A 20000-nucleotide genomic window follows, 5' to 3' on the forward strand; every position below is an offset into this window, starting at 1 on the left:
AAACCCTGTCACCCACACACACAACTTTCCCCTAACCGAACCCTGGCCTCAAACCCTGTCACCCTGCAATTATCCCCTGACCGAACCCTGGCCTCAAATCCTGTCACCCACAACTATCCCTGGAACCCCTGGCCTCAAACCCTGTCACCCACACACACAAATATCCCCTGACCGAACCCTGGCCTCAAACCCTGTCACCTACAACTATCCCCTGACCAACCCTGGCCTCAAACCCTGTCACCCACAACTATCCCTGACCGAACCCTGGCCTCAAACCCTGTCACCTACACACAACTTTCCCCTGACCGAACCCTGGCCTCAAACCCTGTCACCCACACACACAACTTTCCCCTAACCGAACCCTGGCCTCAAACCCTGTCACCCACAATTATCCCCTGACCGAACCCTGGCCTCAAATCCTGTCACCCACAACTATCCCCTGACCGAACCCTGGCCTCAAACCCTGTCACCCACACACACAAATATCCCTGACCGAACCCTGGCCTCAAACCCTGTCACCTACAACTATCCCCTGACCGAACCCTGGCCTCAAACCCTGTCACCCACAACTATCCCCTGACCGAACCCTGGCCTCAAACCCCTGTCACCTACACACACAACTTTCCCCTGACCGAGACCCTGGCCTCAAACCCTGTCACCCACACACACAACTTTCCCCTGACCGAACCCTGGCCTCAAACCCTGTCACCCACACACACAAATATCCCCTGACCAGACCCTGGCCTCAAACCCTGTCACCTACAACTATCCCCTGACCGAACCCTGGCCTCAAACCCTGTCACCTACACACACAACTTTCCCCTGACCGAACCCTGGCCTCAAACCCTGTCACCCACACACACAACTTTCCCCTAACAGACCCTGGCCTCAAACCCTGTCACCCACAATTATCCCCTGACCGAACCTGGCCTCAAATCCTGTCACCCACAACTATCCCCGACCGAACCCTGGCCTCAAACCCTGTCACCCACACACACAAATATCCCCTGACCGAACCCTGGCCTCAAACCCTGTCACCCACACACACAAATATCCCTGACCGAACCCTGGCCTCAAACCCTGTCACCTACAACTATCCCTGACCGAACCCTGGCCTCAAACCCTGTCACCCCACACACAAATATCCCCTGACCGAACCCTGGCCTCAAACCCTGTCACCCACACACACAAATATCCCTGACCGAACCCTGGCCTCAAACCCTGTCACCTACAACTATCCCCTGACCGAGACCCTGGCCTCAAACCCTGTCACCCACAACTATCCCCTGACCGAACCCCTGGCCTCAAACCCTGTCACCCACAACTATCCCCTGACCGAACCCTGGCCTCAAACCCTGTCACCTACACACACAACTTTCCCCTGACCCGAACCCTGGCCTCAAACCCTGTCACCCACACACACAACTTTCCCTAACCGAACCCTGGCCTCAAACCCTGTCACCCACAATTATCCCCCGACCCCGAACCCTGGCCTCAAATCCTGTCACCCACAACTATCCCCTGACCGAACCCTGGCCTCAAACCCTGTCACCCACACACACAAATATCCCCTGACCGAACCCTGGCCTCAAACCCTGTCACCTACAACTATCCCCTGACCGAACCCTGGCCTCAAACCCTGTCACCCACAACTATCCCTGACCGAACCCTGGCCTCAAACCCTGTCACCTACACACAACTTTCCCCTGACCGAACCCTGGCCTCAAACCCTGTCACCCACACACACAACTTTCCCTAACCGAACCCTGGCCTCAAACCCTGTCACCCACAATTATCCCTGACCGAACCCTGGCCTCAAATCCTGTCACCCACAACTATCCCTGACCGAACCCTGGCCTCAAACCCTGTCACCCACACACACAAATATCCCCTGACCGAACCCTGGCCTCAAACCCTGTCACCCACAACTATCCCCTGACCGAACCCTGGCCTCAAACCCTGTCACCCACAACTATCCCCTGACCGAACCCTGGCCTCAAACCCTGTCACCTACACACACCTTTCCCTGACCGAACCCTGGCCTCAAACCCTGTCACCCACACACACAACTTTCCCCTGACCGAACCCTGGCCTCAAACCCTGTCACCCACAACTATCCCCTGACCGTTGACCCTGGCCTCAAACCCTGTCACCTACACACACAACTTTCCCTGACCGAACCCTGGCCTCAAACCCTGTCACCCCACACACAACTTTCCCTAACCGAACCCTGGCCTCAAACCCTGTCACCCACAATTATCCCCTGACCGAACCCTGGCCTCAAATCCTGTCACCCACAACTATCCCCTGACCGACCCTGGCCTCAAACCCTGTCACCCACACACACAAATATCCCCTGACCGAACCCTGGCCTCAAACCCTGTCACCTACAACTATCCCCTGACCGAACCCTGGCCTCAAACCCTGTCACCCACAACTATCCCCTGACCGAACCCTGGCCTCAAACCCTGTCACCTACACACACAACTTTCCCCTGACCGAACCCTGGCCTCAAACCCTGTCACCCACACACACAACTTTCCCTAACCGAACCCTGGCCTCAACCCTGTCACCCACACACACAAATATCCCTGACCAAACCCTGGCCTCAAACCCTGTCACCCACAACTATCCCCTGACCGAACCCTGGCCTCAAACCCTGTCACCCACAACTATCCCCTGACCGAACCCTGGCCTCAAACCCTGTCACCCACAACTATCCCCTGACCGGACCCTGGCCTCAAACCCTGTCACCCACAACTATCCCTGACCGAACCCTGGCCTCAAACCCTGTCACCCACAACTATCCCTGACCGAACCCTGGCCTCAAACCCTGTCACCCACAACTATCCCCTGACCGAACCCTGGCCTCAAACCCTGTCACCCACAATTATCCGTTGGCCGAACCCTGGCCTCAAATCCTGTCACCCACAACTATCCCTGACCGAACCCTGGCCTCAAACCCTGTCACCCACACACACAAATATCCCTGACCGAACCCTGGCCTCAAACCCTGTCACCCACAACTATCCCTGACCAAACCCTGGCCTCAAACCCTGTCACCCACAACTATCCCCTGACCCGAACCCTGGCCTCAAACCCTGTCACCCACAACTATCCCCTGACCGAACCCTGGCCTCAAACCCTGTCACCCACAATTATCCCCCTGACCCGAACCCTGGCCTCAAATCCTGTCACCCACAACTATCCCCTGACCGAACCCTGGCCTCAAACCCTGTCACCCACACACACAAATATCCCCTGACCGAACCCTGGCCTCAAACCCTGTCACCTACAACTATCCCTGACCGAACCCTGGCCTCAAACCCTGTCACCCACAACTATCCCTGACCGAACCCTGGCCTCAAACCCTGTCACCTACACACACAACTTTCCCCTGACCGAACCCTGGCCTCAAACCCTGTCACCCACACACACAACTTTCCCTAACCGAACCCTGGCCTCAAACCCTGTCACCCACAATTATCCCCTGACCGAACCCTGGCCTCAAATCCTGTCACCCACAACTATCCCCTGACCGAACCCTGGCCTCAAACCCTGTCACCCACACACACAAATATCCCCTGACCGAACCCTGGCCTCAAACCCTGTCACCCACAACTATCCCTGACCGAACCCTGGCCTCAAACCCTGTCACCCACAACTATCCCTGACCGAACCCTGGCCTCAAACCCTGTCACCTACACACACAACTTTCCCCTGACCAGACCCTGGCCTCAAACCCTGTCACACACACAACTTTCCCCTGACCGAACCCTGGCCTCAAACCCTGTCACCCACAACTATCCCTGACCGAACCCTGGCCTCAAACCCTGTCACCTACACACAACTTTCCCCTGACCGAACCCTGGCCTCAAACCCTGTCACCCACACACACAACTTTCCCCTAACCGAGACCCTGGCCTCAAACCCTGTCACCCACAATTATCCCCTGACCGAACCCTGGCCTCAAATCCTGTCACCCACAACTATCCCCTGACCGAACCCTGGCCTCAACCCTGTCACCCACACACACAAATATCCCCTGACCGAACCCTGGCCTCAAACCCTGTCACCTACAACTATCCCCTGACCGAACCCTGGCCTCAAACCCTGTCACCCACAACTATCCCTGACCGAACCCTGGCCTCAAACCCTGTCACCTACACACACAACTTTCCCCTGACCGAACCCTGGCCTCAAACCCTGTCACCCACACACACAACTTTCCCCTAACCGAACCCTGGCCTCAAACCCTGTCACCCACAATTATCCCTGACCGAACCCTGGCCTCAAATCCTGTCACCCACAACTATCCCCTGACCGAACCCTGGCCTCAAACCCTGTCACCCACACACACAAATATCCCTGACCGAACCCTGGCCTCAAACCCTGTCACCTACAACTATCCCTGACCGAACCCTGGCCTCAAACCCTGTCACCCACAACTATCCCCTGACCGAACCCTGGCCTCAAACCCTGTCACCTACACACACAACTTTCCCCTGACCGAACCCTGGCCTCAAACCCTGTCACCCACACACACAACTTTCCCCACCAACCCTGGCCTCAAACCCTGTCACCCACAACTATCCCCTGACCGAACCCTGGCCTCAAACCCTGTCACCTACACACAACTTTCCCCTGACCGAACCCTGGCCTCAAACCCTGTCACCACACACACAACTTTCCCCTAACCGAACCCTGGCCTCAAACCCTGTCACCCACAATTATCCCCTGACCGAACCCTGGCCTCAAATCCTGTCACCCACAACTATCCCCTGACCGAACCCTGGCCTCAAACCCTGTCACCCACACACACAAATATCCCTGACCGAACCCTGGCCTCAAACCCTGTCACCTACAACTATCCCTGACCGAACCCTGGCCTCAAACCCTGTCACCCACAACTATCCCCTGACCGAACCCTGGCCTCAAACCCTGTCACCTACACACACAACTTTCCCTGACCGGACCCTGGCCTCAAACCCTGTCACCCACACACACAACTTTCCCCTAACCGAACCCTGGCCTCAACCCCTGTCACCCACACACAAATATCCCCTGACCAAACCCTGGCCTCAAACCCTGTCACCCACAACTATCCCTGACCGAACCCTGGCCTCAAACCCTGTCACCCACAACTATCCCTGACCGAACCCTGGCCTCAAACCCTGTCACCCACAACTATCCCCTGACCGAACCCTGGCCTCAAACCCTGTCACCCACAACTATCCCCTGACCGAACCCTGGCCTCAAACCCTGTCTATCCCTGACCGAACCCTGGCCTCAAACCCTGTCACCCACAACTATCCCCTGACCGAACCCTGGCCTCAAACCCTGTCACCCACAATTATCCCCTGACCGAACCCTGGCCTCAAATCCTGTCACCCACAACTATCCCCTGACCGAACCCTGGCCTCAAACCCTGTCACCCACACACACAAATATCCCCTGACCGAACCCTGGCCTCAAACCCTGTCACCCACAACTATCCCTGACCAAACCCTGGCCTCAAACCCTGTCACCCACAACTATCCCCTGACGAACCCTGGCCTCAAACCCTGTCACCCCAACTATCCCTGACCGAACCCTGGCCTCAAACCCTGTCACCCACAATTATCCCCGACCGAACCCTGGCCTCAAATCCTGTCACCCACAACTATCCCTGACCGAACCCTGGCCTCAAACCCTGTCACCCACACACACAAATATCCCTGACCGAACCCTGGCCTCAAACCCTGTCACCTACAACTATCCCCTGACCGAACCCTGGCCTCAAACCCTGTCACCCACAACTATCCCCTGACCGAACCCTGGCCTCAAACCCTGTCACCTACACACACAACTTTCCCCTGACCGAACCCTGGCCTCAAACCCTGTCACCCACACACACAACTTTCCCCTAACCGAACCCTGGCCTCAAACCCTGTCACCCACAATTATCCCCTGACCGAACCCTGGCCTCAAATCCTGTCACCCACAACTATCCCCTGACCGAACCCTGGCCTCAAACCCTGTCACCCACACACACAAATATCCCCTGACCGAACCCTGGCCTCAAACCCTGTCACCCACAACTATCCCCTGACCGAACCCTGGCCTCAAACCCTGTCACCCACAACTATCCCTGACCGAACCCTGGCCTCAAACCCTGTCACCTACACACACAACTTTCCCTGACCGAACCCTGGCCTCAAACCCTGTCACCCACACACACAACTTTCCCCTGACCGAACCCTGGCCTCAAACCCTGTCACCCACAACTATCCCCTGACCGAACCCTGGCCTCAAACCCTGTCACCTACACACAACTTTCCCCTGACCGAACCCTGGCCTCAAACCCTGTCACCCCACACACAACTTTCCCTAACCGAACCCTGGCCTCAAACCCTGTCACCCACAATTATCCCCTGACCGAACCCTGGCCTCAAATCCTGTCACCCACAACTATCCCCTGACCGAACCCTGGCCTCAAACCCTGTCACCCACACACACAAATATCCCCTGACCGAACCCTGGCCTCAAACCCTGTCACCTACAACTATCCCTGACCGAACCCTGGCCTCAAACCCTGTCACCCACAACTATCCCTGACCGAACCCTGGCCTCAAACCCTGTCACCTACACACAACTTTCCCTGACCGAACCCTGGCCTCAAACCCTGTCACCCACACACACAACTTTCCCCTAACCGAACCCTGGCCTCAACCCCTGTCACCCACACACACAAATATCCCTGACCAAACCCTGGCCTCAAACCCTGTCACCCACAACTATCCCCTGACCGAACCCTGGCCTCAAACCCTGTCACCCACAACTATCCCCTGACCGAACCCTGGCCTCAAACCCTGTCACCCACAACTATCCCCTGACCGAACCCTGGCCTCAAACCCTGTCACCCACAACTATCCCCTGACCGAACCCTGGCCTCAAACCCTGTCACCTACACACACAACTTTCCCCTGACCGAACCCTGGCCTCAAACCCTGTCACCCACACACACAACTTTCCCTGACCGAACCCTGGCCTCAAACCCTGTCACCCACAACTATCCCTGACCGAACCCTGGCCTCAAACCCTGTCACCTACACACACAACTTTCCCCTGACCGAACCCTGGCCTCAAACCCTGTCACCCACACACACAACTTTCCCCTAACCGAACCCTGGCCTCAAACCCTGTCACCCACAATTATCCCTGACCGAACCCTGGCCTCAAATCCTGTCACCCACAACTATCCCCTGACCGAACCCTGGCCTCAAACCCTGTCACCCACACACACAAATATCCCCTGACCGAACCCTGGCCTCAAACCCTGTCACCTACAACTATCCCCTGACCGAACCCTGGCCTCAAACCCTGTCACCCACAACTATCCCCTGACCGAACCCTGGCCTCAAACCCTGTCACCTACACACACAACTTTCCCCTGACCGAACCCTGGCCTCAAACCCTGTCACCCACACACACAACTTTCCCTAACCGAACCCTGGCCTCAACCCCTGTCACCCACACACACAAATATCCCTGACCAAACCCTGGCCTCAAACCCTGTCACCCACAACTATCCCCTGACCGAACCCTGGCCTCAAACCCTGTCACCCACAACTATCCCCTGACCGAACCCTGGCCTCAAACCCTGTCACCCACAACTATCCCCTGACCGAACCCTGGCCTCAAACCCTGTCACCCACAACTATCCCCTGACCGAACCCTGGCCTCAAACCCTGTCACCCACAACTATCCCCTGACCAACCCTGGCCTCAAACCCTGTCACCCACAACTATCCCCTGACCGAACCCTGGCCTCAAACCCTGTCACCCACAACTATCCCCTGACCGAACCCTGGCCTCAAACCCCGTCACCCACAACTATCCCCTGACCGAACCCTGGCCTCAAACCCCGTCACCCACAACTATCCCCTGACCGAACCCTGGCCTCAAACCCCGTCACCCACAACTATCCCCTGACCGAACCCTGGCCTCAAACCCTGTCACCCACAACTATCCCCTGACCGAACCCTGGCCTCAAACCCTGTCACCCACAACTATCCCCTGACCGGACCCTGGCCTCAAACCCCGTCACCCACAACTATCCCCTGACCGAACCCTGGCCTCAAACCCCGTCACCCACAACTATCCCCTGACCGAACCCTGGCCTCAAACCCTGTCACCCACAACTATCCCCTGACCGAACCCTGGCCTCAAACCCTGTCAGTCATCAATACAAGTCTAGAGCCTGGATATCTGAAACACAGCCTCCTATACAAGACTAGAGCCTGGCTATCTGAAACACAGCCTCCTATACAAGACTAGAGCCTGGATATCTGAAACACCGCCTCCTATACAAGACTAGAGCCTGGATATCTGAAACACAGCCTCCTATACAAGACTAGAGCCTGGCTATCTGAAACACAGCCTCCTATACAAGACTAGAGCCTGGATATCTGAAACACAGTCGTCAATACAAGACTAGAGCCTGGATATCTGAAACACAGCCTCATATACAAGACTAGAGCCTGGATATCTGAAACACAGCCTCCTATACAAGACTAGAGCCTGGATATCTGAAACACAGCCTCCTATACAAGACTAGAGCCTGGATATCTGAAACACCGCCTCCTATACAAGACTAGAGCCTGGATATCTGAAACACCGCCTCCTATACAAGACTAGAGCCTGGATATCTGAAACACAGCCTACTATACAAGACTAGAGCCTGGATATCTGAAACACAGCCTACTATACAAGACTAGAGCCTGTATATCTGAAACACAGCCTCCTATACAAGACTAGAGCCTGGATATCTGAAACACAGCCTCCTATACAAGACTAGAGCCTGGATATCTGAAACACCGCCTCCTATACAAGACTAGAGCCTGGATATCTGAAACACAGCCTCCTATACAAGATTAGAGCCTGGATATCTGAAACACCGCCTCCTATACAAGTCTAGAGCCTGGATATCTGAAACACAGCCTCCTATACAAGACTAGAGCCTGGATATCTGAAACACAGTCGTCAATACAAGACTAGAGCCTGGATATCTGAAACACAGCCTCCTATACAAGACTAGAGCCTGGATATCTGAAACACAGCCTCCTATAAAGACTAGAGCCTGTATATCTGAAACACAGCCTCCTATACAAGACTAGAGCCTGGATATCTGAAACACAGCCTCCTATACAAGACTAGAGCCTGGATATCTGAAACAAAGTCGTCAATACAAGACTAGAGCCTGGATATCTGAAACACAGCCTCCTATACAAGACTAGAGCCTGGATATCTGAAACACAGCCTCCTATACAAGTCTAGAGCCTGGATATCTGAAACACCGCCTCCTATACAAGACTAGAGCCTGGATATCTGAAACACAGTCGTCAATACAAGACTAGAGCCTGGATATCTGAAACACAGTCCTCAATACAAGACTAGAGCCTGGATATCTGAAACACAGCCTCCTATACAAGACTAGAGCCTGGATATCTGAAACACAGCCTCCTATACAAGACTAGAGCCTGGATATCTGAAACACAGCCTCCTATACAAGATTAGAGCCTGGATATCTGAAACACCGCCTCCTATACAAGACTAGAGCCTGGATATCTGAAACACAGCCTCCTATACAAGATTAGAGCCTGGATATCTGAAACACCGCCTCCTATACAAGTCTAGAGCCTGGATATCTGAAACACCGCCTCCTATACAAGACTAGAGCCTGGATATCTGAAACACAGTCGTCAATACAAGACTAGAGCCTGGATATCTGAAACACAGCCTCCTATACAAGACTAGAGCCTGGATATCTGAAACACAGTCGTCAATACAAGACTAGAGCCTGGATATCTGAAACACAGCCTCCTATACAAGACTAGAGCCTGGATAACTGAAACACAGCCTCCTATACAATACTAGAGCCTGGATATCTGAAACACAGCCTCCTATACAAGACTAGAGCCTGGATATCTGAAACACAGCCTCCTATACAAGACTAGAGCCTGGATATCTGAAACACAGCCTCCTATACAAGACTAGAGCCTGGATATCTGAAACACAGTCTTCTTCTATACAAGACTAGAGCCTGGATATCTGAAACACAGTCTTCTATACAAGACTAGAGCCTGGCTATCTGAAACACAGCCTCCTATACAAGACTAGAGCCTGGATATCTGAAACACAGCCTCCTATACAAGACTAGAGCCTGGATATCTTTAGACTAAAAGGCAGCAGAACAGAGAAGGGTTTAGAAGTCTGACCCACAGGATAGACAACTAATGGGTTAAACAGATTGTACACTTTAGATAATACAGCCATGAGATCATCTTACAGACGATGACAGGCTCCACTGCACCGTGGCTGAACCGCATGGTGTGATTCTTCCTAGACTCAACATGTCAGAGGTCATGTAGCTGTAGGTACTAGTCACTGGTACAGACAGCAGTCCAGAACAGGCTGGTTCTGTCCGTGTGACCACTAGTCACTGGTACAGACAGCAGTCCAGAACAGGCTGGTTCTGTCCGTGTGACCACTAGTCACTGGTACAGACAGCAGTCCAGAACAGGCTGGTTCTGTCCGTGTGACCACTAGTCACTGGTACAGACAGCAGTCCAGAACAGGCTGGTTCTGTCCGTGTGACCACTAGTCACTAGTACAGACAGCAGTCCAGAACAGCCTGGTTCTGTCCGTGAGACCACTAGTCACTGGTACAGACAGCAGTCCAGAACAGGCTGGTTCTGTCCGTGTGACCACTAGTCACTAGTACAGACAGCAGTCCAGAACAGCCTGGTTCTGTCCGTGAGACCACTAGTCACTAGTACAGACAGCAGTCCAAAACAGCCTGGTTCTGTCCGTGATACCACTAGTCACTAGTACAGACAGCAGTCCAAAACAGGCTGGTTCTGTCCGTGTGACCACTAGTCACTGGTACCAATATCAGTCCAGAACAGGCTGGTTCTGTCCGTGTGACCACTAGTCACTGGTACAGACAGCAGTCTAGAACAGGCTGGTTGGAGACACTGCTGTGCACAGGACTCCTATTCACACTCTTAGCACATGGTGACCCTCTTACCGGACTGTGGTTTGTGTGTGTGTGTGTGTGTGTGTGTGTGTGTGTGTGTGTGTGTGTGTGTGTGTGTGTGTGTGTGTGTGTGTGTGTGTGTGTGTGTGTGTGTGTGTATTAAGGTCACTCAGGGAGAATAGAGACCCTCTTACCGGACTGTGCTGTGTTGTGTGTGTGTATTAAGGTCACTCAGGGATAATAGAGACCCTCTTACCTGACTGTGCTGTGTGTGTGTGTGTGTGTGTGTGTGTGTATATTAAGGTCACTCAGGGAGTATGGTGACCCTCTTACCGGACTGTGCTGTGTGTGTGTGTGTGTGTGTGTGTGTGTGTGTGTGTGTGTATATTAAGGTCACTCAGGGAGAATAGAGACCCTCTTACCTGACTTTGGGTTACAGAGCACCGGGGGGCTGCTACTGAGGGTGGGACTGCTGCTATAGTAACCACTGCTGCCACAGCTGCTGCTCATACTGCTACGACGGATACCTACTATCATCTTGATCTCTTTAGTAGGACTCACTGAGAGAGGAGAGAGACAGGCGAGAGAGAGGCGAGAGAGAGGCGAGAGACAGGCGAGAGAGAGAGACAGGCGAGAGAGAAGCGAGAGAGAGGAGAGAGAGAGGCGAGAGAGAGGAGAGAGAGAGGCGAGAGAGAGGAGAGAGAGAGGCGAGAGAGGCGAGAGAGAGAGAGAGAGAGAGAGGCGAGAGAGAGAGAGAGAGGCGAGAGAGGCGAGAGAGAGAGAGAGAGAGAGAGAGAGGCGAGAGACAGGCGAGAGCGAGACAGGCGAGAGAGCGAGAGAGAGAGACAGGCGAGAGAGAGAGACAGCGAGAGAGAGAGAGAGGCGAGAGAGAGAGAGAGGCGAGAGAGAGAGAGGCGAGAGAGAGAGAGGCGAGAGAGAGAGAGAGAGGAGAGAGAGAGGAGAGAGAGAGGAGAGAGACAGGCGAGAGAGAGAGAGAGAGGAGAGAGACAGGCGAGAGAGAGAAGAGAGACAGGCGAGAGACAGGCGAGAGAGGAGAGAGACAGGCGAGAGAGCGGAGAGAGACAGGCGAGAGAGCGAGACAGGCGAGAGAGCGAGACAGGAGAGAGAGAGGCGAGAGAGACAGGCGAGAGAGAGGAGAGAGACAGGCGAGAGAGAGGAGAGAGACAGGCGAGAGAGAGGAGAGAGACAGGCAAGAGAGAGGAGAGAGACAGGCGAGAGAGAGGAGAGAGACAGGCGAGAGAGAGGAGAGAGACAGGCGAGAGAGAGGAGAGAGACAGGCGAGAGAGAGGAGAGAGACAGGCGAGAGAGAGGAGAGAGACAGGCGAGAGAGAGGCGAGAGAGAGGAGAGAGAGAGGCGAGAGAGAGGAGAGAGACAGGCGAGAGAGAGGAGAGAGACAGGCGAGAGAGAGGAGAGACGAGAGAGAGAGAGAGAGAGAGAGAGGCGAGAGAGAGAGAGAGAGAGGAGAGAGAGAGGCGAGAGACAGGCGAGAGAGCGAGACAGGCGAGAGAGCGAGAGAGAGAGAGGCGAGAGACAGGCGAGAGAGCGAGACAGGCGAGAGAGCGAGACAGGCGAGAGAGCGAGACAGGCGAGAGAGCGAGAGAGAGAGACAGGCGAGAGAGAGAGACAGGCGAGAGAGAGAGACAGGCGAGAGAGAGAGAGAGGCGAGAGAGAGAGAGAGGCGAGAGAGAGAGAGAGGAGAGAGAGAGAGAGGCGAGAGAGAGGAGAGACAGGCGAGAGAGAGGAGAAAGACAGGCGAGAGAGAGGAGAGAGACAGGCGAGAGAGAGGAGAGAGACAGGCGAGAGAGAGCGAGACAGGCGAGAGAGAGGCGAGAGAGAGGAGAGAGACAGGCGAGAGAGCGAGAGAGAGGCGAGAGAGAGAGAGACAGGCGAGAGAGAGGCGAGAGAGAGAGACAGGCGAGAGAGAGGCGAGAGAGAGAGACAGGCGAGAGACAGGCGAGAGAGAGGCGAGAGAGAGAGACAGGCGAGAGAGAGGCGAGAGAGAGAGACAGGCGAGAGAGAGGCGAGAGAGAGAGACAGGCGAGAGAGAGGCGAGAGAGAGAGACAGGCGAGAGAGAGGCGAGAGAGAGAGAGAGGCGAGAGAGAGAGAGAGGTGAGAGAGAGAGGAGAGAGAGAGAGAGGGAGAGAGAGGCGAGAGAGAGGCGAGAGAGCGAGAGACAGGCGAGAGAGAGGCGAGAGAGCGAGAGACAGGCGAGAGAGAGAGACAGGCGAGAGAGAGAGGCGAGAGAGCGGCGAGAGAGCGGCGAGAGAGCGGCGAGAGAGCGGCGAGAGAGCGGCGAGAGAGAGAGACAGGCGAGAGCGGCGAGAGAGAGAGACAGGCGAGAGAGAGGCGAGAGAGAGAGACAGGCGAGAGAGAGGCGAGAGACAGGCGAGAGAGAGGCGAGAGAGAGACAGGCGAGAGACAGGCGAGAGAGCGAGAGAGAGGCGAGAGGCGAGAGAAAGAGAGGCAAGAGACAGGCGAGAGAGCGAGACAGGCGAGAGAGGAGAGAGAGAGAGAGAGAGAGAGACAGAGCGAATGTCCTTTATTCATTACCACATTTTCACCTTTTGATGTCATCAAAAACCAATGAAGGTCTGAGAGACGTTTTATCCCAATTCAACATTTTGTTTATTTTCAGAGCGAAACACTAATCATGTCCCAAATGGAGCCCTATTCTCTATACAGTGCACTACTTGGGACCAGAGCCTTATGGGTCATAGTCAAGGAGTAGTGCACTAAAGGGAAAAGGACTGTGTAAAAGCAGTGTTGCTGTCGTCAGAGGTTTGAGTTGTTAGTTGTGAAAGGATGTGTAGGTGTGTCTAATCCCTCTTTCCAGGTAAGCTCTATATTGCCTCCATAAAGCAGGACGCCTCTAGACTGTGGCAGGTGGTGGAGCAAAGTCTAAAGAACCATGTCATTGTGCATCAGTGCTCTGCAATATCCTGCAGAACGTAGAGAACCATGCAGAACGTAGAGAACCCTGCAGAACGTAGAGAACCCTGCAGAACGTAGAGAACCCAGCAGAACGTAGAGAACCCTTCAGAACGTAGAGAACTCTGCAGAACGTAGAGAACCCTGCAGAACGTAGAGAACCCTGCAGAACGTAGAGAACCCTTCAGAACGTAGAGAACCCTGCAGAACGTAGAGAACCCTGCAGAACGTAGAGAACCCTGAATCCTGCTGAACATAGAAAATGAAAGATGGATAAAAACGTATTGTTGCATCTATGTGTAGTGCTTATGAACATGTTATGAAGTCTCTATAAAGCCAGTTTGTTTAACTAGAGAGCCTGTTGTCCATGTATTAGTGTGGCACCGTGACATTCAGCTTTAAAACCCCACCGTGTTAATAGCATCATAGGGACGGCAGGTAGACTAGTGGTTAGAGGGGAGGGGCGGCAGGTCACCTAGTGGTTAGAGTGGAGGGACGGCAGGTCACCTAGTGGTTAGAGTGGAGGGACGGCAGGTAGACTAGTGGTTAGAGGGGAGGGGCGGCAGGTCACCTAGTGGTTAGAGTGGAGGGACGGCAGGTCACCTAGTGGTTAGAGTGGAGGGACGGCAGGTAGACTAGTGGTTAGAGTGGAGGGACGGCAGGTAGACTAGTGGTTAGAGTGGAGGGGCGGCAGGTCACCTAGTGGTTAGAGTGGAGGGACGGCAGGTAGACTAGTGGTTAGAGGGGAGGGGCGGCAGGTCACCTAGTGGTTAGAGTGGAGGGACGGCAGGTAGACTAGTGGTTAGAGTGGAGGGACGGCAGGTAGACTAGTGGTTAGAGTGGAGGGGCGGCAGGTCACCTAGTGGTTAGAGTGGAGGGACGGCAGGTAGACTAGTGGTTAGAGTGTAGGGGCGGCAGGTCACCTAGTGGTTAGAGTGGAGGGGCGGCAGGTCACCTAGTGGTTAGAGTGGAGGGACGGCAGGTTATAGTGGGATTCGGCCCCAGTGTGACAGTAGATAGGGAGTAGGGGCTAAGGGTTATAGTGGGATTCGGCCCCAGTCTGACAGTAGATAGGGAGTAGGGGCTAAGGGTTATAGTGGGATTCGGCCCCAGTCTGACAGTAGATAGGGAGTAGGGGCTAAGGGTTATAGTGGGATTCGGCCCCAGTCTGACAGTAGATAGGGGGTAGGGGCTAAGGGTTATAGTGGGATTCGGCCCCAGTCTGACAGTAGATAGGGAGTAGGGGCTAAGGGTTATAGTGGGATTCGGCCCCAGTCTGACAGTAGATAGGGAGTAGGGGCTAAGGGTTATAGTGGGATTCGGCCCCAGTCTGACAGTAGATAGGGAGTAGGGGCTAAGGGTTATAGTGGGATTCGGCCCCAGTCTGACAGTAGATAGGGGGTAGGGGCTAAGGGTTATAGTGGGATTCGGCCCCAGTCTGACAGTAGATAGTGAGTAGTGAGTAGGGGCTAAGGGTTATAGTGGGATTCGGCCCCAGTCTGACAGTACATAGGGAGTAGGGGCTAAGGGTTATAGTGGGATTCGGCCCCAGTCTGACTGTAGATAGGGAGTAGGGGCTAAGGGTTATAGTGGGATTCGGCCCCAGTCTGACAGTAGATAGTGAGTAGGGAGTAGGGGCTAAGGGTTATAGTGGGATTCGGCCACAGTCTGACAGTAGATAATGTGGGTACAACAACTCCTGATGTAAAAAGGGCTTTATTGCTACATTTGATTGCTAGACATTGAGGTTTACCAGATAGGAAGCTGGTGTTGCTTCCCTCTGGGTTCTGTTTGCGGAGACAGAAGGGGCTGTCATGGCTCTCTGGGATGGTACGACAGCGTTCGTTCAGCAGCTCCATCAGACGTCGTCTCCTTCGGAAGTTCAGTCTGAACTGGTACAGCAGCCCTCCATCCACAAAGTGGTGCTTGTTGGTCACTGTCAGGGAGAAACACAGAACAAAACGATTGTTTAGGATCGTTCAGTTACATATAACTGACTGTAAATCCTGGTAACCTACAGTTACTAACTGTAAATCCTGGTAACTACAGTAACTGTAAATCCTGGTAACTACAGTTACTAACTGTAAATCCTGGTAACTGTAAATCCTGATAACTAGTTACTAACTGTAAATCCTGGTAACTGTAAATCCTGGTAACTACAGTTACTAACTGTAAATCCTGGTAACTACAGTAACTAACTGTAAATCCTGGTAACTACAGTAACTGACTGTAAATCCTGTTAACTACAGTAACTAACTGTAAATCCTGGTAACTATAGAAGAGAAGGTAGTTCAGTTCCAAATCCTGTAACTCTTCAAATTATTCCATTCAGACAGAAAACCTCTGATGGTGCCTCCAATGCCAGTAATCAGCTAAGTCTCTTAGGGTTGGACACAAACACACACTCTCCCGCTCTAAGCTTGGGCCGTCATTGTGCCAACACTCTCACTTGGCTAACGCTCAGTACAGGGGGAGGCTCTGAATGCCCCTTAAAAATCCCCAAATCCCTTGAAAGACATAAAACCAACTCTGACTGACTATACGACTAAAGCCATCCAGGAATCAAAATCTGACTGTCACTTGTGTAACTAGGCCATAAAGCCTGCATAACTGTGCCAAGGGTTAGGACTCAGGATTTAAAGGAACACTCCACCCAAAAACAATATTTTGGTATTTATTTCATTAGTCCATTGTTGATAATAGTCTCAAAATGTTAAATGTTAGTATCAATCAAGTTAAGATTTACTAGTCAGACTTACTAGTCTGGTTATGGATGCACTTTGTGATGCTATAAAGCTGCTGTTGTGACTGTATGAAGTGGTTTTGATCCTGTGGTTTATAGTGATGGATTGTCCTGTCTGGCGTCATTAAATGAGAACTACGGAAATATTCCTTATCTGCAGTTTGTGTTTGTTTTTTTATCCCAGGAGAAAGTTTCCTGACGTTGGTAGAGTGACAGTCCAATGCAATTCCCCCAGTCTAAAAACATCGCAGTTACCACAGACACATTTCAGCAATACAAAAAGTTCATAATGATTCAATCAATTTTCCAAGCAGTCAAGATGGCGTAGCAGTCAAGATGGATTAAAAAGGGGGTTGATTGTGTGTATTCAGAACGCTTGTTGCCATGGTGTTGATTATTGTAATTCAAATATAATTGAACCAAAACAACAACATGTTCTGTGACTCTTGGTTATGTTCATTCATTCACCCATTGACTCGGTTGCACATGGTGTTGAGCCACAAAGATCAAGTCACCAGCTCTCTGTGTGAGTCTATCAACCAGGAATGCAGTGATTGCCATGTGGGACAACTGAACCAAAACAACCCACAATGTGGATCCATCCAGGCAGGGCTGCTATTGTTCTACAGTTCAGACATTTAAAGTATGCAGTGTGTGTGTGTGTGTGTGTGTGTGTGTGTGTGTGTGTGTGTGTGTGTGTGTGTGTGTGCGTAAGCTGTCGTGTGCGTGCGTGCATGTGTGTGTGTGTGTGTGTGTGTGTATTGTTATGATGTGGGGGAAGGGGAGTGTTAGGACATAGACAAACACACTACCATGGAACACTTCCACACTCCAACCCCAGGTGGCAGCACCACCCGGGTCACGGCTGGGTTCTGCCAAGCAGCCTTGATTATTCCTCAGGAGCGAGCGATCAAGTTGATTCTGAGAGGAGGCCAGAAGCCTCTCAGTCTTTGTTAATTTCTGTGTGTTAGTCAACCTCTTCGCGTAGGCCTGCCTCTTTGTATTTTTTTTGTGTTTACATTTATTTTGGGTCACCACTTTGAACAAAGACTAATCTGCTTGGACTGACCGACCAAGGGACTGAGCTGGCCCTGGACCGAAGGTAAGTTTGCCATCTCCTGGGGACATGTACATACAACACAGTCCTCATACACTGATTTCTCACATAGGCCTATCTACGTGGTCTGTAACCTAAGACCCCTAGACATAACGAGTGCCATTTTCTCACGTCAGACAGCGTCACTCCTCCGCGACGCTAGTCCCTCATCCGTTCTGTCTTGTAGGTCGTGGAACTCATATTCAAATAGGAATATAGCGCAACCCGCCATTCAAAAAATGAAAACATTTGAAACTCACTGCGCTCTCATTTGACTCTACATGAAATAGGCAGAAAAACTAACGAGCTTAAATTATTACAAATGTTGACAGTGATTTAATAGTTTAAAACAAACCCGTGGCCATCTCCTACACGCTGTGTAGCCAACTATTATAGCTAGCTAGCTTACTGACATAGCTAGTCAGCTAGCTCTTCCTTCACTGACATAAAAAGCTTGCTTAGCCTGTTTAAATGACCCTGAAGATGTAGACATGGAGCCCCACAATGAAGAGGAACTGACTGTTATGAAAAATCTGTCCTTGGATCAGCATGTTTCTCCATGATTGTAATTTTAGGTCAGCAGATGACTGCACAGCAGATGACAGCACAGCAGATGACAGCACAGCAGATGACTCGTGAGACTACTGCAATGGCTCGTGGCAGAAGAACAGCTACTTTCACGAAAAACTCATAATAACGTTAGCGTTACTTTGCTACAGTAGCTTGCTAGCTAGCTTTTGTTGTAAGATTTCAACATTGTGTGTGTGCAGCACTAAGTAGACAGCTGGTTGGTTTGACTGGAGCTATGCTTCTAGTCAAAGATAATTTCAGTGACTGGCTCCATTGTTTTATGCTAGTTTTCGTGCCCATGGTCAAACTTCAGAAATACTGCTCATTGAAGCACAATAATCATTAGCTAGATGTCAAATGTGGCTACTAAGACTTGATCACAAAAAAAGACACAAAAAAAGACACAATCACTGTTCACGCTAATCACGCTAAGATTCATTCAGACAGTTTTGAGGCAGGAATGGAGTTCAGCAGACAATGTCTCCTAGGTAATATTTTCTAATGTCATGGCAACCCATCGTAGCCGGTCTACTTCTGATCCATCCCATTATCCTTTGCGAGATACTAGACAGATCAGTTCAGGAGGAATCTGATGATGGCTACTTATTGGTTTCGTACCAGTCTGGTCTGTGCCAGCGGAGGTACCAGTCTGGTCTGTGCCAGCGGAGGTACCAGTCTGGTCTGTGCCAGCGGAGGTACCAGTCTGGTCTGTGCCAGCGGAGGTACCAGTCTGGTCTGTGCCAGCGGAGGAGAGGAATACAGACCGAGGCAGGGTAAGAGCCACAGGCAGGGTGTGAGTGGTGGGTGTGAACCCAGCAGTGATGCAGTCTCTCTGGGGTTAGAGCCCTGCTCTCTGTTCCCTGGTTAGTCAATTGTCCAGGGCCCAAGAAGAGCACACTTGAAACAGACACACTCTGCACTACACAGCTCAGCACACTGGGAACAGACACGCTCTGCACTACACAGCTCAGCACACTGGGAACAGACACGCTCTGCACTACACAGCTCAGCACACTGGGAACAGACACGCTCTGCACTACACAGCTCAGCACACTGGGAACAGACACGCTCTGCACTACACAGCTCAGCACACTGGGAACAGACACGCTCTGCACTACACAGCTCAGCACACTGGGAACAGACACGCTCTGCACTACACAGCTCAGCACACTGGGAACAGACACGCTCTGCACTACACAGCTCAGCACACTGGGAACAGACACGCTCTGCACTACACAGCTCAGCACACTTGAAACAGACACGCTCTGCACTACACAGCTCAGCACACTGGGAACAGACACGCTCTGCACTACACAGCTCAGCACACTGGGAACAGACACACTCTGCACTACACAGCTCAGCACACTGGGAACAGACACGCTCTGCACTACACAGCTCAGCACACTGGGAGCAGACACGCTCTGCACTACACAGCTCAGCACACTGGGAACTGATTGCATCTCAGAGCCTGTACTGAGCCAGCAGGCAGTACCCACACAGTACCATCCTGCTGCTGGCTTGTCTCTGATGACAGATAAGCAGGGTTGGGCCACTCCGAGGATGGGAGACCATTCTGATGTGCCACAGTCAAGAGAACCAGAGCTGATTATATTAAAGTGCT

The 20000-nt window shown here is 52.6% G+C and overlaps 1 protein-coding gene and 1 long non-coding RNA gene across 2 annotated transcripts in view; one reads left to right on the forward strand and one right to left on the reverse strand.

Moving 5' to 3' along the window:
• Positions 1 to 20000, reverse strand: part of LOC127918497 (DEP domain-containing mTOR-interacting protein-like) — a gene marked incomplete at both ends in the record, with an annotated part of 54674 nt that overhangs the window by 9010 nt on the left and 25664 nt on the right. The window contains 2 exons of the mRNA XM_052501827.1: positions 11442 to 11579; positions 15724 to 15906. Of these exons, the coding sequence (XP_052357787.1) occupies positions 11442 to 11579; positions 15724 to 15906 (321 nt within the window). The remainder of the gene's footprint in view (positions 1 to 11441; positions 11580 to 15723; positions 15907 to 20000) is intronic.
• Positions 14397 to 15338, forward strand: LOC127918496 (uncharacterized). Its single transcript, XR_008100255.1, has 3 exons — positions 14397 to 14664; positions 14729 to 14888; positions 14921 to 15338. It is a non-coding gene; the product is annotated as an uncharacterized LOC127918496 (long non-coding RNA).

Source organism: Oncorhynchus keta, unplaced genomic scaffold (assembly GCF_023373465.1).
Source record: "Oncorhynchus keta strain PuntledgeMale-10-30-2019 unplaced genomic scaffold, Oket_V2 Un_contig_14348_pilon_pilon, whole genome shotgun sequence".
Classification (NCBI taxonomy): domain Eukaryota; kingdom Metazoa; phylum Chordata; class Actinopteri; order Salmoniformes; family Salmonidae; genus Oncorhynchus; species Oncorhynchus keta.